Source organism: Streptopelia decaocto, assembly GCF_964273445.1.
Source record: "Streptopelia decaocto genome assembly, chromosome: 1".
Taxonomy (NCBI): domain Eukaryota; kingdom Metazoa; phylum Chordata; class Aves; order Columbiformes; family Columbidae; genus Streptopelia; species Streptopelia decaocto.
Window position 1 is genome coordinate 168,296,537 of NC_138663.1, and position 18,229 is coordinate 168,314,765.

An 18,229-nucleotide genomic window follows, 5' to 3' on the forward strand; every position below is an offset into this window, starting at 1 on the left:
TGCTCAGTGCCCATCACTCACTTCTCCCGTCTGCAGACTGCAATCCCAGCTCCTGCAGCTCTCTGTATTTCTCAGAAGGCTGCCAGTGGGTTCAACATTGAACCAGAAGGAGGAGGAGAAGGAGTGTGTGGAACAGCTGAACTAGTTTTTTCCCTCCCTTTTTGGGCCCAAAACTAAAAATAATAATTAAATCAATCATCCTGCAGGCATACTTTGCCTTAAGAGTGACATCAAGGCTTCTGTTTGGTAAATTATCCCACCTATAACAGCGCGCACAGAGCACGATATTGGCCAAAGATCAGAAACGATGCTAATTGCTTTGCCACTCCCCTCTGTATGCCCTTCGTTGTTTTTCCACATTGTGTAAAATAACAAATTACTGTGATCCTTGACACAAGGATTCCCTGCCCCAGCTCTACTTATGATTACAGACACCAACTCTTCAACGACCCACTTCCAGAATTCCTCTCAAAAAGCAGGTGCTCCCATGGCCAAAATCCAGGAATGAAACTTTCTGCACACACTCTCCGTCACCTTGGTGCTCCCAGTATCAATAATTGTAAATCATAGCCAGGAAGAGGAACGTTGTAATTCACAGGTCTCACCAGAGTTCAACCATTACGGAAATCACATTGTGAAGCAGCATTTTGGTTTTGGACAAAAAGGCCCACGTATCCCCCATACTCCAGCTCCATCTATGATGGCAGCAGCTGTAAGACCAAGGTGTGTTTGGAAGGATCTTCCCCAGAGTTTGCTCCTCAGCTCCCAGCACTGCCCACCACCCTGTGTAACAGCCAGCAGAAGACCTCTCTGCCCAGCTCATCTCATTGCCTGCAACCCCTTGCAGCACTGAGCTGCACAGTTTCTTTCCAACATGAGTAATGGGATTGAGGAAAACAACAAAAATCAATGTGTTTTTTTGAAGGACTTCCAAGTTGACAGTTTTCGAGGTGTTTGACATATGAAGGGACCAACTGTCTCAATGAATTGAAATCCCTCCCAGACCCGTGTCTCTAGAGCATAACCTTTGCTATGACATTACTGCCGTATAGTACAGCAACGTGTACCAAATGAGCCTGTTATTGATAAGAGAGAGTGACTATCAGGTTGTAAAGCGCAGGTGAGTTTCTGGGATGTCACTGCTACCAAATAAGGCCGGCTGGAAGAAGGGCAAAAGTACAGCTTGTGGGCACCCCAGGCAGACATGGCTCGTTAATCAAGAGAGCTCCCTGTACTTCACAGCTTCATCCCATTTTGGACAAGACAAAGGGAATTTACCTCGCCCACTCATAGCCATTCTTACTGTAAAGAAAGTAGAGGCTTGGGAAGTCACTATGGAATAACAATCCAGGGCTACTTCCATGGTTAGACAAGCCTTAACTTCCCCACCATTTACTTGCATTCCTGTCAAAGTCAAGGGAAGCTTAAAAAAAAAAAAAATGATGTGCTTTTCACCCCAAACAGTTTACACAAAACAGATTTACAGGCAAAGTGTGTAAAATACTCCAGCGCCAGGTCACTCCACTACACAGAACTGGAATGACAGTAATCCACTTAAAGGTGAAACTCCCCTGAAGCCTAATAAGTAATACAAGAAGTAAAGACCTCTTGTTCTTGAAACACAAAGTTTTGGCAGAGCTTGCTCCCCCACCCCTCCCTTTTTTTTTATTTTTTATTTGTATACAGTTTTTCTGTTTTGCTCACACAGGTTAACAATTTGACATAGATGAAATTCAGCCCCTCTGTACACAGGGCTTGAAACAGCAACTTGCCTTAGATCCTGAATTCATAGAGTAAAAATCATAGAATACTTTGGATTGAAAAGGACTTTAAAAGGTCATCTAGTCCACCCCCTCTGCAATGAGCAGGGACATCTTCAACTCTGAGATTGCTCAGAGCCCTGTCCAGCCTGGCCTGGAATGTCTCCAGGGATGGGGTATCTACCACCTCTCTGGGCAACCTGGGCCAGTGTTTCACCACCCTCATAGCAAAAAATTTCTTCCTTATGTCTAGCCTGAATCTCCCCTCTTTTAGTTTAAAACCATTGTCCTTTAGTTTAAACCCCCTGTCCTATCACAACAGGCCCTGCTAAAAAGTCTATCCCCATCTTTCTTATAGGCCACTTTCAAGTACTGAAAGGCTGCAATAAGGTCTCCCTGGAGCCTTCTCCAGGCTGAACAATCAACTCTCTCAACCTGTCCTCACAGGAGAATGTAGTCCCTGACTTTTAGATTATGATTTAGTACTTCATTCTTCCTAAAAGTGAATTTAGAAGTTTCCTCTAATTTTGCTTCCTTCATCAGCCAGATATGCTTTGTTTCTCAAGAGGATTAACATCCTACTGTCCTACTTAACCCTTGCTGCCCTACACCGGCTCATCCCCTAGTGTAAAGAAGCTCCCCCTGTGCACCTGGATCAGCGAGCAGGTTTGGGGACAAGCTTCCTTGTGCTCCTCCCCAATCTCACGCCCTGCAGAAAGCAAGCTGGGCACCCCACATTCCACAGCATTTGGCGTTGGCATCGTATTTAATCGCTCTTTAACATACATCACCGGAGGAGGGTGATTCAGCACAAGCACATGGGCGCGGAGGTGTTCAGACAGGCGTTAAAAGATGTGGTATGAGGATTCTGCGCCCAACAGAAGATCGAGTAGCATAGTTGTGCAGCTCTAGCACTGATACCACAGGAAAAAAAAAATAATTATCACTGCTGCAATTAACATTTACTTTCTTTGGAAATTGCCACGAATTTTGAGCACCGTATATCAATAAATATTTGACAAGCCAGAGAGAAAAGCACCATAGCATCCAGCTTATGAAGATTTAACACAGATAAACACTGACTGCCGCAAGAAATCTCAAAACCACGCTTACTTGGCAAAGGCAGGAGAAATCAGATTATAAATGTCACAAGTATGATTTAAGGTGTGTACCTTTTCTACGTGGTTCACATTTTTTTTTCCAGTTAGGAAGGAATGTTTCTTTACAAATACAGAAACAGTCATCGGGTATTTAAGGAAATAAAAATAGCATACAAATAATAGAGTATACCACAGACTACAGCTGATTGACTTGATAAATGGAAATTTTTTGCAGTTCCTTTGGCAACCATATTTATGTATTTTGCTAAGTGCTGGCAAGTTGAGGCAAAAACAGTCATACTTTTTCAGAGCTTTCATTTAGAGCAGGAGAAGGGATGAAAAATTTCCACATTAGAAAATTCTTGCTGCCAATCATATTACTTTACAGTTAGTTTACAAGAATTTTACAATTAATTAATTAGCATTTTGATCGCTCTTCCCAGTAACATGCTGAAAGCATCAGTTTGGGACACATTATGCCGTTTAAAGCATCACTAAAATGCTACTTTTCATTCACAGAGATCAACCAACAGGCACAGCACATACTGTCCCCTGACTACAGACCAAGGGCAAGTAGTTGAACCATCGTTTTTTGATGTTTGTGCCCGTATGATTTCTTCCTCCTAGATACATTTCACTTAATCATCACCCACCCAAAACCTGTCAAGTTCAATCCAGCGGCTGGGTTTCATTCTGCCTGATCGAAGTCTTGAGCAGCTACTAAAAATGTCACAAAGAGTTTGCATCAACCTCCCCTCTCCCCACACCCTACATTTCAAAGTGTTTAAGCAGCAGCAGAAAACAATTAAAGGAAATTCAGAGTTAAGGCTGAAATGTACCATATGTTTTCAAGCAGAAGGGCACAAAGCATCAGTAAACCACTGCCGAGATTACATACTCCCACTATCAGGCATTGAAAGACTACAGAACAATGTCATCTCTGACTATTAATAAACATACTTCCTCTCTAGCACACAACCCTCTTTTCTTAATTGTCTAGCGGAGGTACTTCCATACAAGCCACATTCTTCTTTCCCATAAGGCAGCAGAAAAAGTACCAGAAGTGATTTATGGTTCCACATACATTCCTATCAGGTCTTCAATCACTCCTGACATTTGGTAATTTATAGTTTTAAGTTCTCAGAACCCTAGTTAGATTTTTTTTTTTTCCCCCCAGTTTGCAGTATAGTCTATGAGAGAATTGGACTGAGAGTCAAAATTTCAGCCCTACCCTACTCTGACTTACTGACTGACCTACTAACACTCCTCTGCCAAGGCTCTGCTATCCTCAGGTGCAGAACTAAAACCATGGTAAAGACCTCTTTGCAAAGTACCCTGAGATCTAACATTTAAAAAGCTTTTTATAAGAGATAAGATTTCTCTTAAATTCTTAAGCATAATGATCAGGTTTCTAAAATGCTCCATAAACTTACAAAGACCAAAAAAAAACCCCAAACAAAACTCATAACTTCCTATTGATTTTTTTAAATTGGAATTTTCATCCCCCAGTTTGTATGCCCATCATTCTCCCAAATTTGAAGCAACATCTGCTTAGGAATTTGAAGTAATGGCAACTGAAACTTCTGAATTTTACAGTGACACGAATATACTAATTTCCAACTGCATTTCTCATAGCACTGACAAAAATCTCACTAAAATTCATTAAGTAAGAAATTTGATGGTTACATTTGAAATACCGTGTTGTGTCACTTCCCAAGTGAAAAAATATTTTCTCAGACTAATATAAATTCCTTTATGTCCAGGAAACTTGTTTGAGCACTTCAGCTGGACCACTGATCAAAGAAAAAAGTTTCCCCTCCCATGTAATTGTACTTGTCAGAACAAAACTAGATACCTAAGGTGTATCCTAGTCACCTGTTTTGTAACAGTCATGTAGAAGACTTCATCTGGTTTAAGCACTTTTAAAACCTAAAGACGTTACTTCACCTACATAAAACAATGCAGTTACAATGCTTCTCAGTGTTTCATAAAACTAACATTTGCCAGAGCAGACAGGTTTCAAGCTGAGCATACCAGGCTGAAGTATCTGGAGGAAAAGGAAAAACAAAAACAAAAGTAAAAAAGACACAATCATGAAGAACATGGTGCCGCCCTTTGCACCTTGCCTTATGTTTTTTAAGTATAGTAAAATATGATTACTTAAAGTTATGTTATCCTTCCTGGCAATTATGATTTCTTTATGAAAAAAATGTCTTGCTTCCCACAAAAAAAGTAATACTTATTGGAAGTTTTGTTACCTGCAGCATAAAAAGGATATTGTATGAAAAGAGGTAGATAACTACTATTATGAAGAAGAACCTGACCTCATGTCCATTATGTGAAGTTGCCTCAAGTTGCACCAGGGGAGGTCTAGATTGGATATTAGGAAAAATTTCTTCATGGAAAAGCTTGTCAGGCCTTGAACAGGCCGCCCAGGGAGGTGGTTGAGTCACCATCCCTGGAGGTGTTTAAAAGACACACAGATGAGGTTCTTAGGGACATGGTTTAGTGCCAGAGTTAGGTTAACAGTTGGACTCAATGATTTAAATCAGGGGTGTCAAACTCATTTTCACTAGGGGCCACATCAGCCTTGCAGTTGCCTTCAAAGGGCTGAATGTAATTTTAGGTCCTAAAATTACATTTATACATATGACTTCCCTGATCTAAAGGGTCTCTTCTGACCAAAATGATTCCATGACCTCAAGTGCTTCTGAGCCTGCATTAAATGTACAGGATGCATCATAAAGGAGAGCACATATTGCATGAAGGGCATGAGTTCTGTCAGACTCTATTCACTTTCTCCCCACTCCTCTTAACTTTTAGACGTGTTGAAGAATAAAAGTCACAAGAAAGATGCTACTGAAAAAACAAAACAATCAAACAAACAAACACAACAAACCAAAACCAACAACAGAAATCTCAACTCATGCAAGCAAAGATTATGCCAAGTAACTAGAAATCTCTTAAAATACTTATCTTCTGAATTCCCCAACAACTTTTTGAGCATATTCATCTGAAAACAGGCGATGATGCCCTTTAACTTTTCAGAAAAAGATATGTATCGTCTTGCACCTTGCCTTATGAAAAGCAATACTGGACTAAACAGCTTCCAGGTAAAAGACATTGAACAGGACTTCAGCAAATTCGCCCTTTGCAGCAGTGCTGGGTACACACTCACCCTGTACACCTGAATTTACAGTTCACAGATGCATTAAAATCCCAGGACCCAGATCAGCCATGAGAAGAGTGATGGAGACAGGGCTCGAGGCAGAGGTACCTGTCAAAAAGGTGACTTGAACCTTCAGGAGAAAAAGAATGCTCCACATCACTCAGTATTACTCCCTCATTGCTGCAAAAATAAATATCAGACAAGTAAACAGAACACATCAAATGGTTATCAGCTCATTAGATAGCTCTTGACCAAAATTTATGAGGCTATTTCTTATGAGTGTTTTTGGGCACTGTTAGTTGCTGCACAACCAGCAATTCCATCTGGCTTTGAGCCTTTATTTTTTGGTGTTTGGTAGCAAAGCAAACGACCTAAATTACATAAAAGCTACTGTTATTTTATCTGTTTGTGCATTTGTCCTTCCTCATTCGACATAAAGAACTGAAAGGGGGAGAAGTTCTCTTATGCTCATTTTTTCATACCAGAAAAGCTACTACTAATATTACTAATGTAGCCCATACTAGTCAGATTCCCAGAGTAGTAGTTTAATATGTAAAAATTCAAGTTATTAAAACACAAAACAGAAAATGCAAGAAGACAGAAAGCATGGGCCTAATAAAGGCTATACTAAACACAAGGAAGCGAACAGCAGGAGAAAATACATAGTCGGGATTTTCAGCATGAAGAAATCACCTTTGGAATAAGTAGTGGTACTTTAAAAAGTAGGATTTTTTAAAAATTAGAATAAAACCTCTCATATTACTATTACCATCAGGTTTTAAAATCTAATTGGAAAACATAATTAATTTGATTTTAAGTAATCTAGAGAGGGAACTTCGTAGCCAAATCCTAAATGAAACATACCACTGAAATATTCACTTTCCAAGTATGGATTCTGCCTGCAAAGTTGTTTTAAAAGTGACCTATAATAAAGTCAAAATGTTATCTGCATGCCATTCCCCTGCATCTCACACACACACACACACACACACACAAAAACCTTATCAAGAAAGCTTTCCCACAGAAAAGGAAATTTTGGCCAGCTCTACTTGATGACAAGAGATAAGGAAGTACCAGGGCGGTTCCATGGTTTGCAAAGTGTTACACACAAAGGCCCAGAAAAACATTTTTTTAATGGCAGCATTTTTATCTTCTCCACCCCATCTTTATCTCCCCTTTCATTTTGGTATAGCTTGTTTTCATGTTTTTCCCCTTCTTACCTTTATTATTCCCTGCTTTCCTCATTTGGGAGGCATGCCAATGAGCTCTGTAACGAAGTGGCTCTGCCCCACTGTTGGAGGTGGTTGTCTTGGTGCAAGTGGGATGAATACCTTCTGATACACTAAACAAGTAAATTATACAATGTAGTGGTGCTATATCAGATTGCATTAAGGAGAGGCAATGATGTTTGAGTAGCACTTCTCAGAAGGGCATGTTGTGCCTTGGTGAACCGGGAAAGTGTTTGAAAAATCCTACCTGGAAAACTATCAAGATGCTCTTCACCCTAAAGGAACCTTAATTGCCCACTAGGACAAAAAAAAAAATCTCACTCTACAGTATTTCAGATGCACATGTTCAAGCCTGAGACTGACTAGAGATGGACAACTTTATTTTCTTGTGTGAAAGGGAAAGAAAATTCCACATAAAAAAAAAACCTCTGCCAAAATTGAAGAACTTCATTAAGACAATATTTGGTGCTAAATTAATCCAACAGTCACACTGAAAGAGTCAGAGGCAGCAACATCTCCATTCTTTTGAAATGAAGAACCAATTAAAAAAAAAAAAAAAAGAAAAAAAGGCATTTACAATTCTAAAAATCCAATAGCTTTCTAACTCTGCCCTGTGGTTTGACCACAGTCCTCATGCCTCTGATTATGATGAAGCACTTCCCAACCACAGAGCAAAGTGTTGCATTTCAGTCTTACAGGAGCTGCAAGGAAAGACTGACAGTCTTGAACAACCAAACTGGTAGGTTGCAAGGCAAGATTCCCATTAACTACCACTCTCCCAAGGAGATATTGAATCTAACTCTGACCTTTCTTCACCACTTGGTCTCAGCTGGAAACTTTAACTAAAATTTTGCCTTGCTACAGAGCATACAGTTATTTATCCTGAGCAATATATTATTCTGACAGACGAGTCGAGCTTGCACATACTATACAAAACTCATTCATCTTTCCACCCTCTCATGATGTCTTATGACTTTCATTCCAGTTAATTATACTATCCATGTTCAGCCAACTGAGTTGGAAATGTGAGGCTTCTGTGAAACAACAGTGCTGCAGACAGAGATGTGCCTCAAAATGCTCCACAGAGCCTTACTGGCAATATGTTCTCAGACCACAAAGTTCTCCTCCTTGTGTGATTCTATCCAAACCACCTCACATGCTGGGATTCAAGCTGAAAAACCCATATTTATTAAGAACCAGGTTTTCTTCGTGTTTGCTTTTGCTAAGCATTCATTTGCTTTCCACCACCCCCACACCCTGAGAACTCAAGGCAAAATCATTTTGCAGGATCTGAACCCAGCAAGATTTATTTTCTTGAAATCCCATCTCTGTTTCACGCAAGTATGGACCAGAAAAAAGTGGATTTCTAAGGCAGACTGCACTTCCACTACCATGCATAATGAAACTCCAGCTTCCACAATCCTCTGACCTTTCAGTTACGCTTATGATATCGCCCAGAAATGCCAGAGGGCTTCAGGCTCTCTGTCGGTTTGTTTGCCCGCTCTGTTGTACTGGGGGAAATACACGCATCACTTCTTACACAAACTGTGTATTTTAGATAGTTTGAAAGATAAGCAGAAATTACATTTTTAGTTTTCAGAAACTATTTCAGTGCAAAGGTTTTAAACAAATGGCATTTTAAAAAACAGCCAGAATTAAAGCAAACAAACCAACAGCCACATCCCAGCTAACTCCCTTCAGGAAACGTACAGGAACACCACTGTCTCTGAGACCTGCATTGTTAAAAGTCAACCTGCCGCAGGTGGCATCTTTCTGCAGCTTCTGCTGGAGTTGGTGCTTTGTACCCTGCAGACAGCACATCTCGCTGCTCAGGAAACCACCTCAAGAACTGCATGGACACTTCTTTGGTCACTTGTCTGACCATCACTTCCCTGCAATAGCTCTGGTACTTGCCTCACCCACAGTGAAGCAGTTCAGTTTTCCAAACTAGTGCATAAAAGAATAAACACGGCTAAGACAATGGCTGTATCTCGCCCAAACCATGGGAGGTATGTGCTTCGGAAGAGAAATGGAGCCATGGGGCTGCAGCAGCAAGATGCTAGACGGAGATCAAGTTGTGGCAGGGTCCAGCTCTCCCTCCCAAGGAGTTTTAACAAAACCCCCTTCTATGCAAACTGCAGCCCAGCCTCCATGTACCATGCCAAACTGGGGATAAACTTCATTACTTTTTAAAGTTTGCCTGTTACCAGTTCAGCATTTTTTGTGAACTGAACGCCAAGTTTCATTTCAGTATTTCATCAACAAAACACACATTTATTTATCCATTCCATGATGATTATACCTGAACCACTGTGATCCACACCCAAAATTGCTGGACAGCAGTATAATCAAACTAAAGGTGAAAGCTAACGCTTATTTTCAGTTGTCTAAAATGTGGCTGGAATTTAGGTGGTCCTGCTAATATAAAGCCCCTATTAGATTTTGAGAATTAAGGTGTCAGAAAAGCAAACATGACATAACAAATTAATACGTCATTAAACAAAAAGCACCTCAGCTGCCTAACTCAATACGAAAAAGTACAGCAAACAATATTCCATGTAAAAGAAAAACTTTCATTATTCATGTAGGCTTTCATTTAGTATTTTACTCAATAAATTTGTTTTCAAAATAACCATGAAGTCAAAGAAACAATATGACAAAACCCTTCTGGAGATTCAACTGAAGATGCCTGTTGAACATTTTATTTCTATATTGCTGAAAAAAACCCTGCCAAATACTTGAAGTGAACACAAAACTTAAAAAACCTCACACTTATTTGGAAGTCAAATTTATTAACTCCCTACAGAGCAAAACCAAACCTGAAGAAATTCCTGGAGAGGAAGGAGGAAAACAAACAAACACCACACAAATGAAACAAGATGTCTTTTAAAGCTTTTGTTTTCTTCTGATAATCAAGACTACCAAAAAACTGTCAAGAATAGGGGGGCTTTGTTCCATTTTAATCAGAAAAGCCAGGAGATAAATGGATACTAGTTGTCCAATGATGAATGCATAAAATGTTTTGGAAATGGACTTGAGGACATGGGCCTAGAGAACCATGGAGAGGTGCTGTAGAACAAACACGATCAAAAGATCTTCAGATTACAGGATTTACAAGACGCAAATACAAGTTGTAGTATCTCTCTTTCTCTCTAACATTTAGGAAAAAATGCCATCTCTTGAAGTTAAAATTTCCATCTGGCTTTAAAAATACAAAAAAAGAGACTGAAAGACATCGAAAACAGCAGAAGTGAGAGCTATAAAAGAATATATATGAAGCCACACAAAATGGTATCTAGAAGGAGATTTATGGGATAAGCAATGAAAATACTTCCAGAATATGGCAAGCAAGCCTACCAGCTAATTCCTTTGCAAGCTTTTCCCATCTCTAAATCCTACAGTTAATCAGCCACAGTATCCCAAGCCTGTCAGGTACCAATGCTCACTTTTCTAGAAATGTCTAAGGTTTTCAGTTTGAGTTTTACATGTCAGGATGAAAGCTGGGCCCTTCAAAGCTGCTGTAACTGAGCACATTCCTCTCAAGTCCGGGAAAATACATCTCCGTTCCCACCAACACTATCATAACCACCATTTTCTGAAACCTTCCCATTATCAGCCTCATAATCACAATCTTCTGAAACTGAAGCATTTATGTAAAACTTTTTCCATGGGTTAACACAAAACATCAGCTCTCTCAATGACTATCTTCAAGTGGTATTTTAACAACAATGCCACTGGATGACCTTGGTTTATGAGAATCATTCACCTTTCCTCCCCTTTCCTTTATTTTTGAAGACTTGTAGGAACTAGAAACAACTTGAAGGAACAATAATATACTACAAGTAAGATATCAACTACACACCTAATGAATACTCTGAATTTTTGCATCTGGAAACAAACAAACAAAAGCACATGTAAAATGAGAGTTCTTTCAGTTATGAGTCAAGACTACACTTAAGTCACCACAAAAATTAAATTTAGTCTATGGTTTTCTGGTTTGGATCAACTGGCTATTTCAGAGGCCATTTAGGCAATCAAACTGCTGATAGAATAACTGGGCTGTCATCCCCAGAATGATTTTGGTTTCATTTGAATTCTTTTTCAGCTGCCTCATGGGCAAAGAATGTGCAGCACTCGTTATTCGCAAGTCTAATACCCTGAGCTTTTCTGGGACAAAGGCAGCTAATACTTTCTACATTCATTTGACGTGGAAATGCACATTCTCAGCTTGTGCAATAATATATGGTGAGTTAACCCAATCCTACAACCTCCAGCCAAGTTCACTACATTTCTTCTCTGAGATACACAGTTGACCAGCAAAAGCAGATACTTTGTTGGCACATCCCATTAAAATATACCAGTATCAAGCAATGTTTCACATTCTACCCCTATTAAGAAATGAGATAATTTTCCCTAATGTTGAGATTCCACGTTTACCATAAGGTCGGATCTTCTATTTTTTACAGGAATCGTGCGTATGTCCCTGCCCACCTTGGGTCTCATAAAATGAGACCAAAAGTTCTGGTGACAGGATCCCACAAAAGGGGTTCTGATGCTAAAAAGTTATCCTACAGTCTCTGATCAGCAAATTTGCCAGACAGCATACAAGAATTATTTTCTTTTTCCAATGAAAAATGATTACATGTATTTTTTTCTCCCACCCTACAGACAACATAATTTACAGCCAAAACATTGGCAAATCCCGCAGATGAAGCCTGAAGAGGGATCTTTGCATCATCAGAGTTATTTTAATGCAACCTAAGCTTTGCTGTGGGGGGAGGAGAAGCAGATTCTAAAAATACCCAGGTTACAGAGAACATTTCCTAGTCTGCCCCTTCCCTAACAGAGGGACATCTGAAATGGTTTGTGAATATAAGATAGGATGGTGGCCTTTAAATAAAGAGAAGTAATGCTATATAGATTTATGCACAGGACCCATCAGCCCTGTGGCTGATGTATGTGAGGATCATGCAGCCTCATGCGGTCACGAGGTGACTAAAGCTACAGATCCAAAGCACAGAACAAGTAACCTTTGCAGTCTAAGTCAATGCATGGTAAATGGTAATAAATGGTAAAATTTTAAACAAAAATTGAAATGGAGCTAAAAAACTTGAAATCATACTAGGTTTTTGTAATGAAACCATGTAAGAATAGGTTCATTAAAAACAAACAGAACTTGGAGTCACATCCCAGAAATTATGTTTGATGTCATTACTTACCAAGCCGGCAATTGGAGTTGACAGACGATTGATCTTCTTAATGATGCCAGGTTTGATCTTGTTAATCAAACTAAAAAGAAGTTATATGATTTTCTGTTAAATAATCAGCTTTATTTAAGCATGAGCATCAATGCTTATTAAGAAATACTTTGCATATAGTCCTAACTACATGGTGTGAACCAAGTAAATTTGAATCCATTAACGCCTCCTAATTTTCTTTAAAAAAATCAGTTTTTCAAGAAGTTGCACAGATGCTGGGCGGGGGGGGAAGAGAAGATATTTTTGAGAATGGCAAAGTGAGAAAGAAGAAAAGAAAATGCCTGGGTAGATGTAGGCAGTGTAGGCAGAAATAGATCTGTGTTTCCACTACATATTAATTAGACTCAAATTTCCCATTTAAATCATTTCTTCAGATAGAAGATCGGATGTAGAAGATGTGAAAATTGTATCAGAATATTATTTTTCAGTGTGAAAGCTCTGATATTCCTATAAGCATAGAAAATCAACTGAGTTTTAATGTACTATCAACCCCAATATGACATGTACAACAAACATTTAGGGTACATGTAATTTACAGATGCAAGTCATATTTTCAGTCTTAGCCAGAAGAGATTGCACCTCATATACCTTTATTTATATAAAATTCATAACAAAACTGAGAAGATAGGACAGACTAACACATCACTGTTGAATACACAAGCCCAAATCCATACCTTGTCCTGCAGTGAGGACAAGGCACATGATCCCTTTGCACCTTTATACCCACTCACAGAGGAAGGGAAATACTGTGGTTCACTGAATTACATACTAGGCCACAGGATCAGCAGAGAACAGGGACCTAAGGACACACTGCAGACTTCATCTGCTTTTATATTATACCTTTGAGGGTTTTGGACCTGCTTCCTCTCCTTGTTGCTGCCTGTCCGGCCAGAGCCTTTAGCCCGCAAAGCATCGGGAAGGTTTTATGACCTACCCACACCAATGCAGAGTCAGGACCTGGAGTTTAAAACTCTATGTGGGAAAAGTTGGTTTGTTGTGGGTGTTGTTTTTTTTTTTTTTGCTCAAGCAGCAAATATATTTGGAAAATAAACAGAAAGAATAGAGTTTATCCATAAACATTGGAATGGAGGATAGATTTTGAAGTGCTTGCAGAGGGAGAAATAATGGCTGCAAGTCCTGAGATTTTTCAGCTGCATTAAGTTATTTAGTAAACAAAATATATGATAACTTTTTTTTTAAAAAAAAAAAAAAGAGTAGTGATTTGCTGAGCCCTAATTTATTATTTTTTTTAATCCTGCAAATTTTTATTTGCTTTATTGTACTTCAGAATATTAAATCACACGTGACTGGGAAAACTTTAGTGACTTTCTTCCTCTAATGTATACACAGGAGATACAGTAAAATGTAAAAGGCTTTATTTTGTCAACAACTAGTCAGCCAGTCAAGACATACACTTGGTCATTACATTGGTCAAACAAACTGATGGGACTGCAACAGGAATACAGGGTGCACATATAGTTATCTGCTATAATTTAAGTCAAGTATACCATCTCTAGAGATAATATACCTGTGGACATTAAACTAGCCATCTCACAGGTGAACCAGAGAAGCAGTCATGTATAGTTTATCTCCACTATTTAACATCGTGCACTCTGTTGACTTTGGTGAAAATTGCTATCTGAAAACCTTTCCCAACCTTACTCTTTTCTGTTTCCACAGAATTTCTATAAAAGTCACTTGTATGTCAAGTATGTCAAGTTTAAAATTATGACACAGGAAGACAACCATATGATTTAGTGCAACATAATGAGGCATCTTTAGCTTTAAAGAAAGTGGCGTGCCTCCTAAGGCAAGCTGCTCAGATGAAGAAATTACAGGATGTTTTTCTTGCATATGGCTATTAATTACAGATAAATTTAACTTATTTGCATTTGGCAGATGGAGGCTCATATTCTTTTGCCAAATAAGCGTCAACAAGGAAGATATCAGAGGATTAGAATATATCAGTTCACTGCCAGTTCTTAAAGACACTATTTAGAAGTTACAGCTGAATACAATACACACATCCCACTAAATACATACCTGAGAAATACCTTCTTATCAAAATATAAACCATTTTTATTACCATATTCAGTCTAGTTAATATTTGATTACATAAGTAATGAAAACACAGTGTACAGCTCTACGACACCATTCAACCTTCAAAGTGAATCAACTCCCTCATATCACAAAAATAACTGCAGAAGCAACTGGCAAGATAGGATGGGCAAAGGGCCCGAACAGAAAAACAGAAGCAAGGACAGAAAACACAGTATTATTCACAGACGGGGAAAAAAATGCAGGAATTGTGCCTTTTCACATTTGTTTTAATATTTTTGAAATAGAGAAAAAGAAAAATAAAAAAATCAGAGAACTGAACCTTTGTAGATATTTTCTGAAAGTTAGCTTGGCTGAACTGATTTAAGAGAGGCTCTGAGATCTGAGATATTTTTTAAACGTCTGAGATAGTCGTCCAATGAGATATCTGTCTTACTGGCGTTCTAACGACATTCACACCTGCCGTTCCTTAAAATACTCAGGGATTAGCACTGCTTCCAGTCTTGGAAACCTGTTCCAGTAAGTACAAAACCAATGTGGAAGAGACCTGATGAGTGGACATTTTACTCCTCTGACTCAGTCTAGCAACGAAACCAGACAAGCCCTATTAATGCCAAGCTATAACATATAAGCACAAGGAAGCTTTTTAGAAAAAGCACTCCAAAAAGAGCTGAGGCCAGAGTTTGTTGTTGAAAGCAACAACTAAGTCAGTTCAGAAAGTACTGACACCCGGACTGCATGTGCACATACATAATAACATATTTCTATGTTATGCTGAGACCAAATCCATTTACTTTTATCATCCTAAAGTGAGGGGGTTTTTGTTTGTGTTTGGGTGGTGTTTTTCTTTTGTTTTGTTTTAAGTATGTTTTTATAAAGTAAGTTGAATGACATGCAACAGATTCTGCATTATTGAGCTACTTGGATGTAACCGTAAGAGCACTATTAGTAAGTTACAGACACATTAAATCAGATGCCTGCCTGTTATCTTTAATTTACATTTTTATAAATTTCACTTCTGAAGTGTAGTATTTCTTAAAAAAATTTAAAAAGTCTTCTCTGGGTATAAAGTTCTCTGGTAGGAATAGGCGGCTTTCTGTATTTAGAGAAGAACCAGTACACAGAGTTCACAATAATTTATTACAAGAGGGTAGGGATGAAGGACAAAAACCCAACCCCAAAAAACAACAGTAGTTATAGAGGTAAGTGCTTTGATCCCAGCAATGGCCACAGCACACCACGAGCATTCTAACCAATAAAACCAATCAAATGTCCAGAGCATCAGCACCATCCTCTCCATAACACACGAAGAACTGTGTGGGACAACACACGGAACATGTAGATCTAGAAAGAGGATGTCTGAAGGCAGTTCTTCCTTCCTACAGCAAAGAACGGGTATATTAAAAATAAAATTTAAAAAATTACTTATTACAAAATACTAGTAGTACTTCAAAAAAAATGTCAAAGGCCAGCAAGGAAAGAGATCAGCTGAGGTTAACCGGAAGGATTTTTATATAGGTAAATTAATACTCACTCGCACAACAGGACTCCATTTTCTAGAGCTGCTCGAAAGTCTTTGGTTCCAAAGCTTTTCCCAGTAACTGTCTGTAAAAATAAGAATTCAGAATTAATTGGATACACATACAAAATCAGGCTTAGCAAGAGTATTTAAGGAGTACTAAAAAAACCCCTCACTTTTTGATTCAACATTTAGTTCATACTTTTATTTTCTTACATTAATTTAAAAAGAAATATGTTTTTAAAAATCAGTTCTTTATGCCTCAAAAGAAGTCAGATCCAACCTCTTCAAATAGTTTCCTCTAGCGTATCCTAATCTTCAGCCAAATTCTGTGGGAATACTTATCATTTTCTAAAGCAATACCAGCCACACTGAAAAGCATAAAATAAATTTCAAACAGAAGTACAAAACAAAGAAATAAGTCTTTTCTTTCCTACTTCATTTTACAATGTGTATTCTCATGATACCTGGCACAAAGTATTTTAATAGGGTTTTTTTTGTCTGCCACATGCATCTAAGGCAGTAGGACTAAAGACCCACTCTGTAAGTCTGTATTACCATGTGCACACCAGTTCCCATTACTTGGCAAGCAGCAGGACTATGCCAATGGGATTACTTTTTATATTCAGGGTGAAAAGCAGTGAACAAGAACAATGTCTTATAAGGGAATTAAGATACCCAATGCCAAAAGCATTGCCTACAGGTTTTCAGCAAAGCTGTTTCCCACCAAAAAAAAATTCCCCAGACAACAAAACAAACAAACAAAACCCACAAAAAAATCCCAACCAACCAAACAAAACATCACAAAGAAAACAAAAAAATCGATAACAAAAAAAATCACACCACAAGGTTTGCTTCTGGCACTAACTCCATCTTAAATGAGACCATCAACACAGCACACTGATCAAGTCTAAACTCACTTAGACTCAACTACTAGGTCCCCCACCTGTCCGTGTCTCTTGAAGAGACCAAATCGGGCAGATTTCTTCCCAAAACCCAGATTAGTAAGCGATATTCAAGTCAGAAAAGGAGTCAATATTCCTAAAACAGTCCAAAAACAAGGGGTTTATCCCAGTTGGATATAGCAAACAAACACTACCAGGGCATGCATTTGTGCTTAGAGGTCACCAGGTTGGGTCACCAGCTAATTACAAACCTCCCTTTGGGGATCCTGACCATCCCCAGGACTGCACAGAACTCCAGGCACACAATTAGAAGTGCTGTGGAACCTGTGTGCATCCAGACCAAAGCTACTGGTTACCACAGTAATTAAGGAAATTAGTAGTGAAACAAACGAGCTGTGCTTGGTAAAAGAGCAAAGGAGAGGATGTAGCTCTTTAAGGACCTGTCACATTATCACTATTTTTTTCCTAAATTAAAATAGGAAGGCACACTAACACCAGAAATACATAAACTGCTTGCTTAAATTCTAGCAAGTTATTTTTAAATTAAAAAGCTGTAACTTCAATCTTCCTACTGAGAACAAATTTAGATGTTACTGGAATCTTCTTTGGGGTTTAAGTGTTTTCTTTTTCCTATGATTTAACAATTAAGGAGCAAGAAACAATTATAACAAACCAACTCAAGCAAAGGAAAACTTGAACTTTCAGGTAAGGGGGGGAGGGGAGGGCTAGAAATCAACCCCAAAACATTTTAACAATGAAGGATGACAGTGATTCCCCTGGGAGAACTTCTTTTTATAGTACACTATTCCTTTAACAGTCTTTTCTTACAGAAGACAAGACGTTGCATCTTGGCAATATCGTTTTCAAAAACAAGTTCAAAAGACAGCATGAGAAAATTACCGTTACCTCAAATAAAATATGGCCCTTTGCTTCCATATTCTAAAAAAAAAAAAAAAAAAAAAAAAGTGTCCTATTTAGTGATAATAATTTTGAGGAAACATCACTGAAAGCTTAAATATAAATATTTGTGTTCCTTAGGTAATAGGTAGTACGGGTTATAAATTAAGGCCACCATTCTGCAAGATAAAAACTCGAAGTTGCATGTCACATAGCAGAACTGTACTGTAATACGGGCTGTAGGATGGGTTATGTCTTAAACTCCAATCAATTCTCAAAGTCAAAAAGTTATTCTCATTCTGGGGTTGTTGCTGACATCTACAGGACTACACAG

The 18,229-nt window shown here is 38.6% G+C and overlaps 1 protein-coding gene across 9 annotated transcripts in view; it reads right to left on the reverse strand.

Moving 5' to 3' along the window:
* LMO7 (LIM domain 7) overlaps positions 1 to 18,229 on the reverse strand; it is a 134,777-nt gene that overhangs the window by 82,751 nt on the left and 33,797 nt on the right. For all 9 annotated transcript variants that reach the window (XM_082058479.1, XM_082058485.1, XM_082058484.1 and 6 more), the window contains exons 2-3: positions 16,109 to 16,179; positions 12,478 to 12,547 (exon numbers count right to left, since the gene is read on the reverse strand). In XM_082058479.1, the coding sequence (XP_081914605.1) occupies positions 12,478 to 12,547; positions 16,109 to 16,179 (141 nt within the window). The remainder of the gene's footprint in view (positions 1 to 12,477; positions 12,548 to 16,108; positions 16,180 to 18,229) is intronic.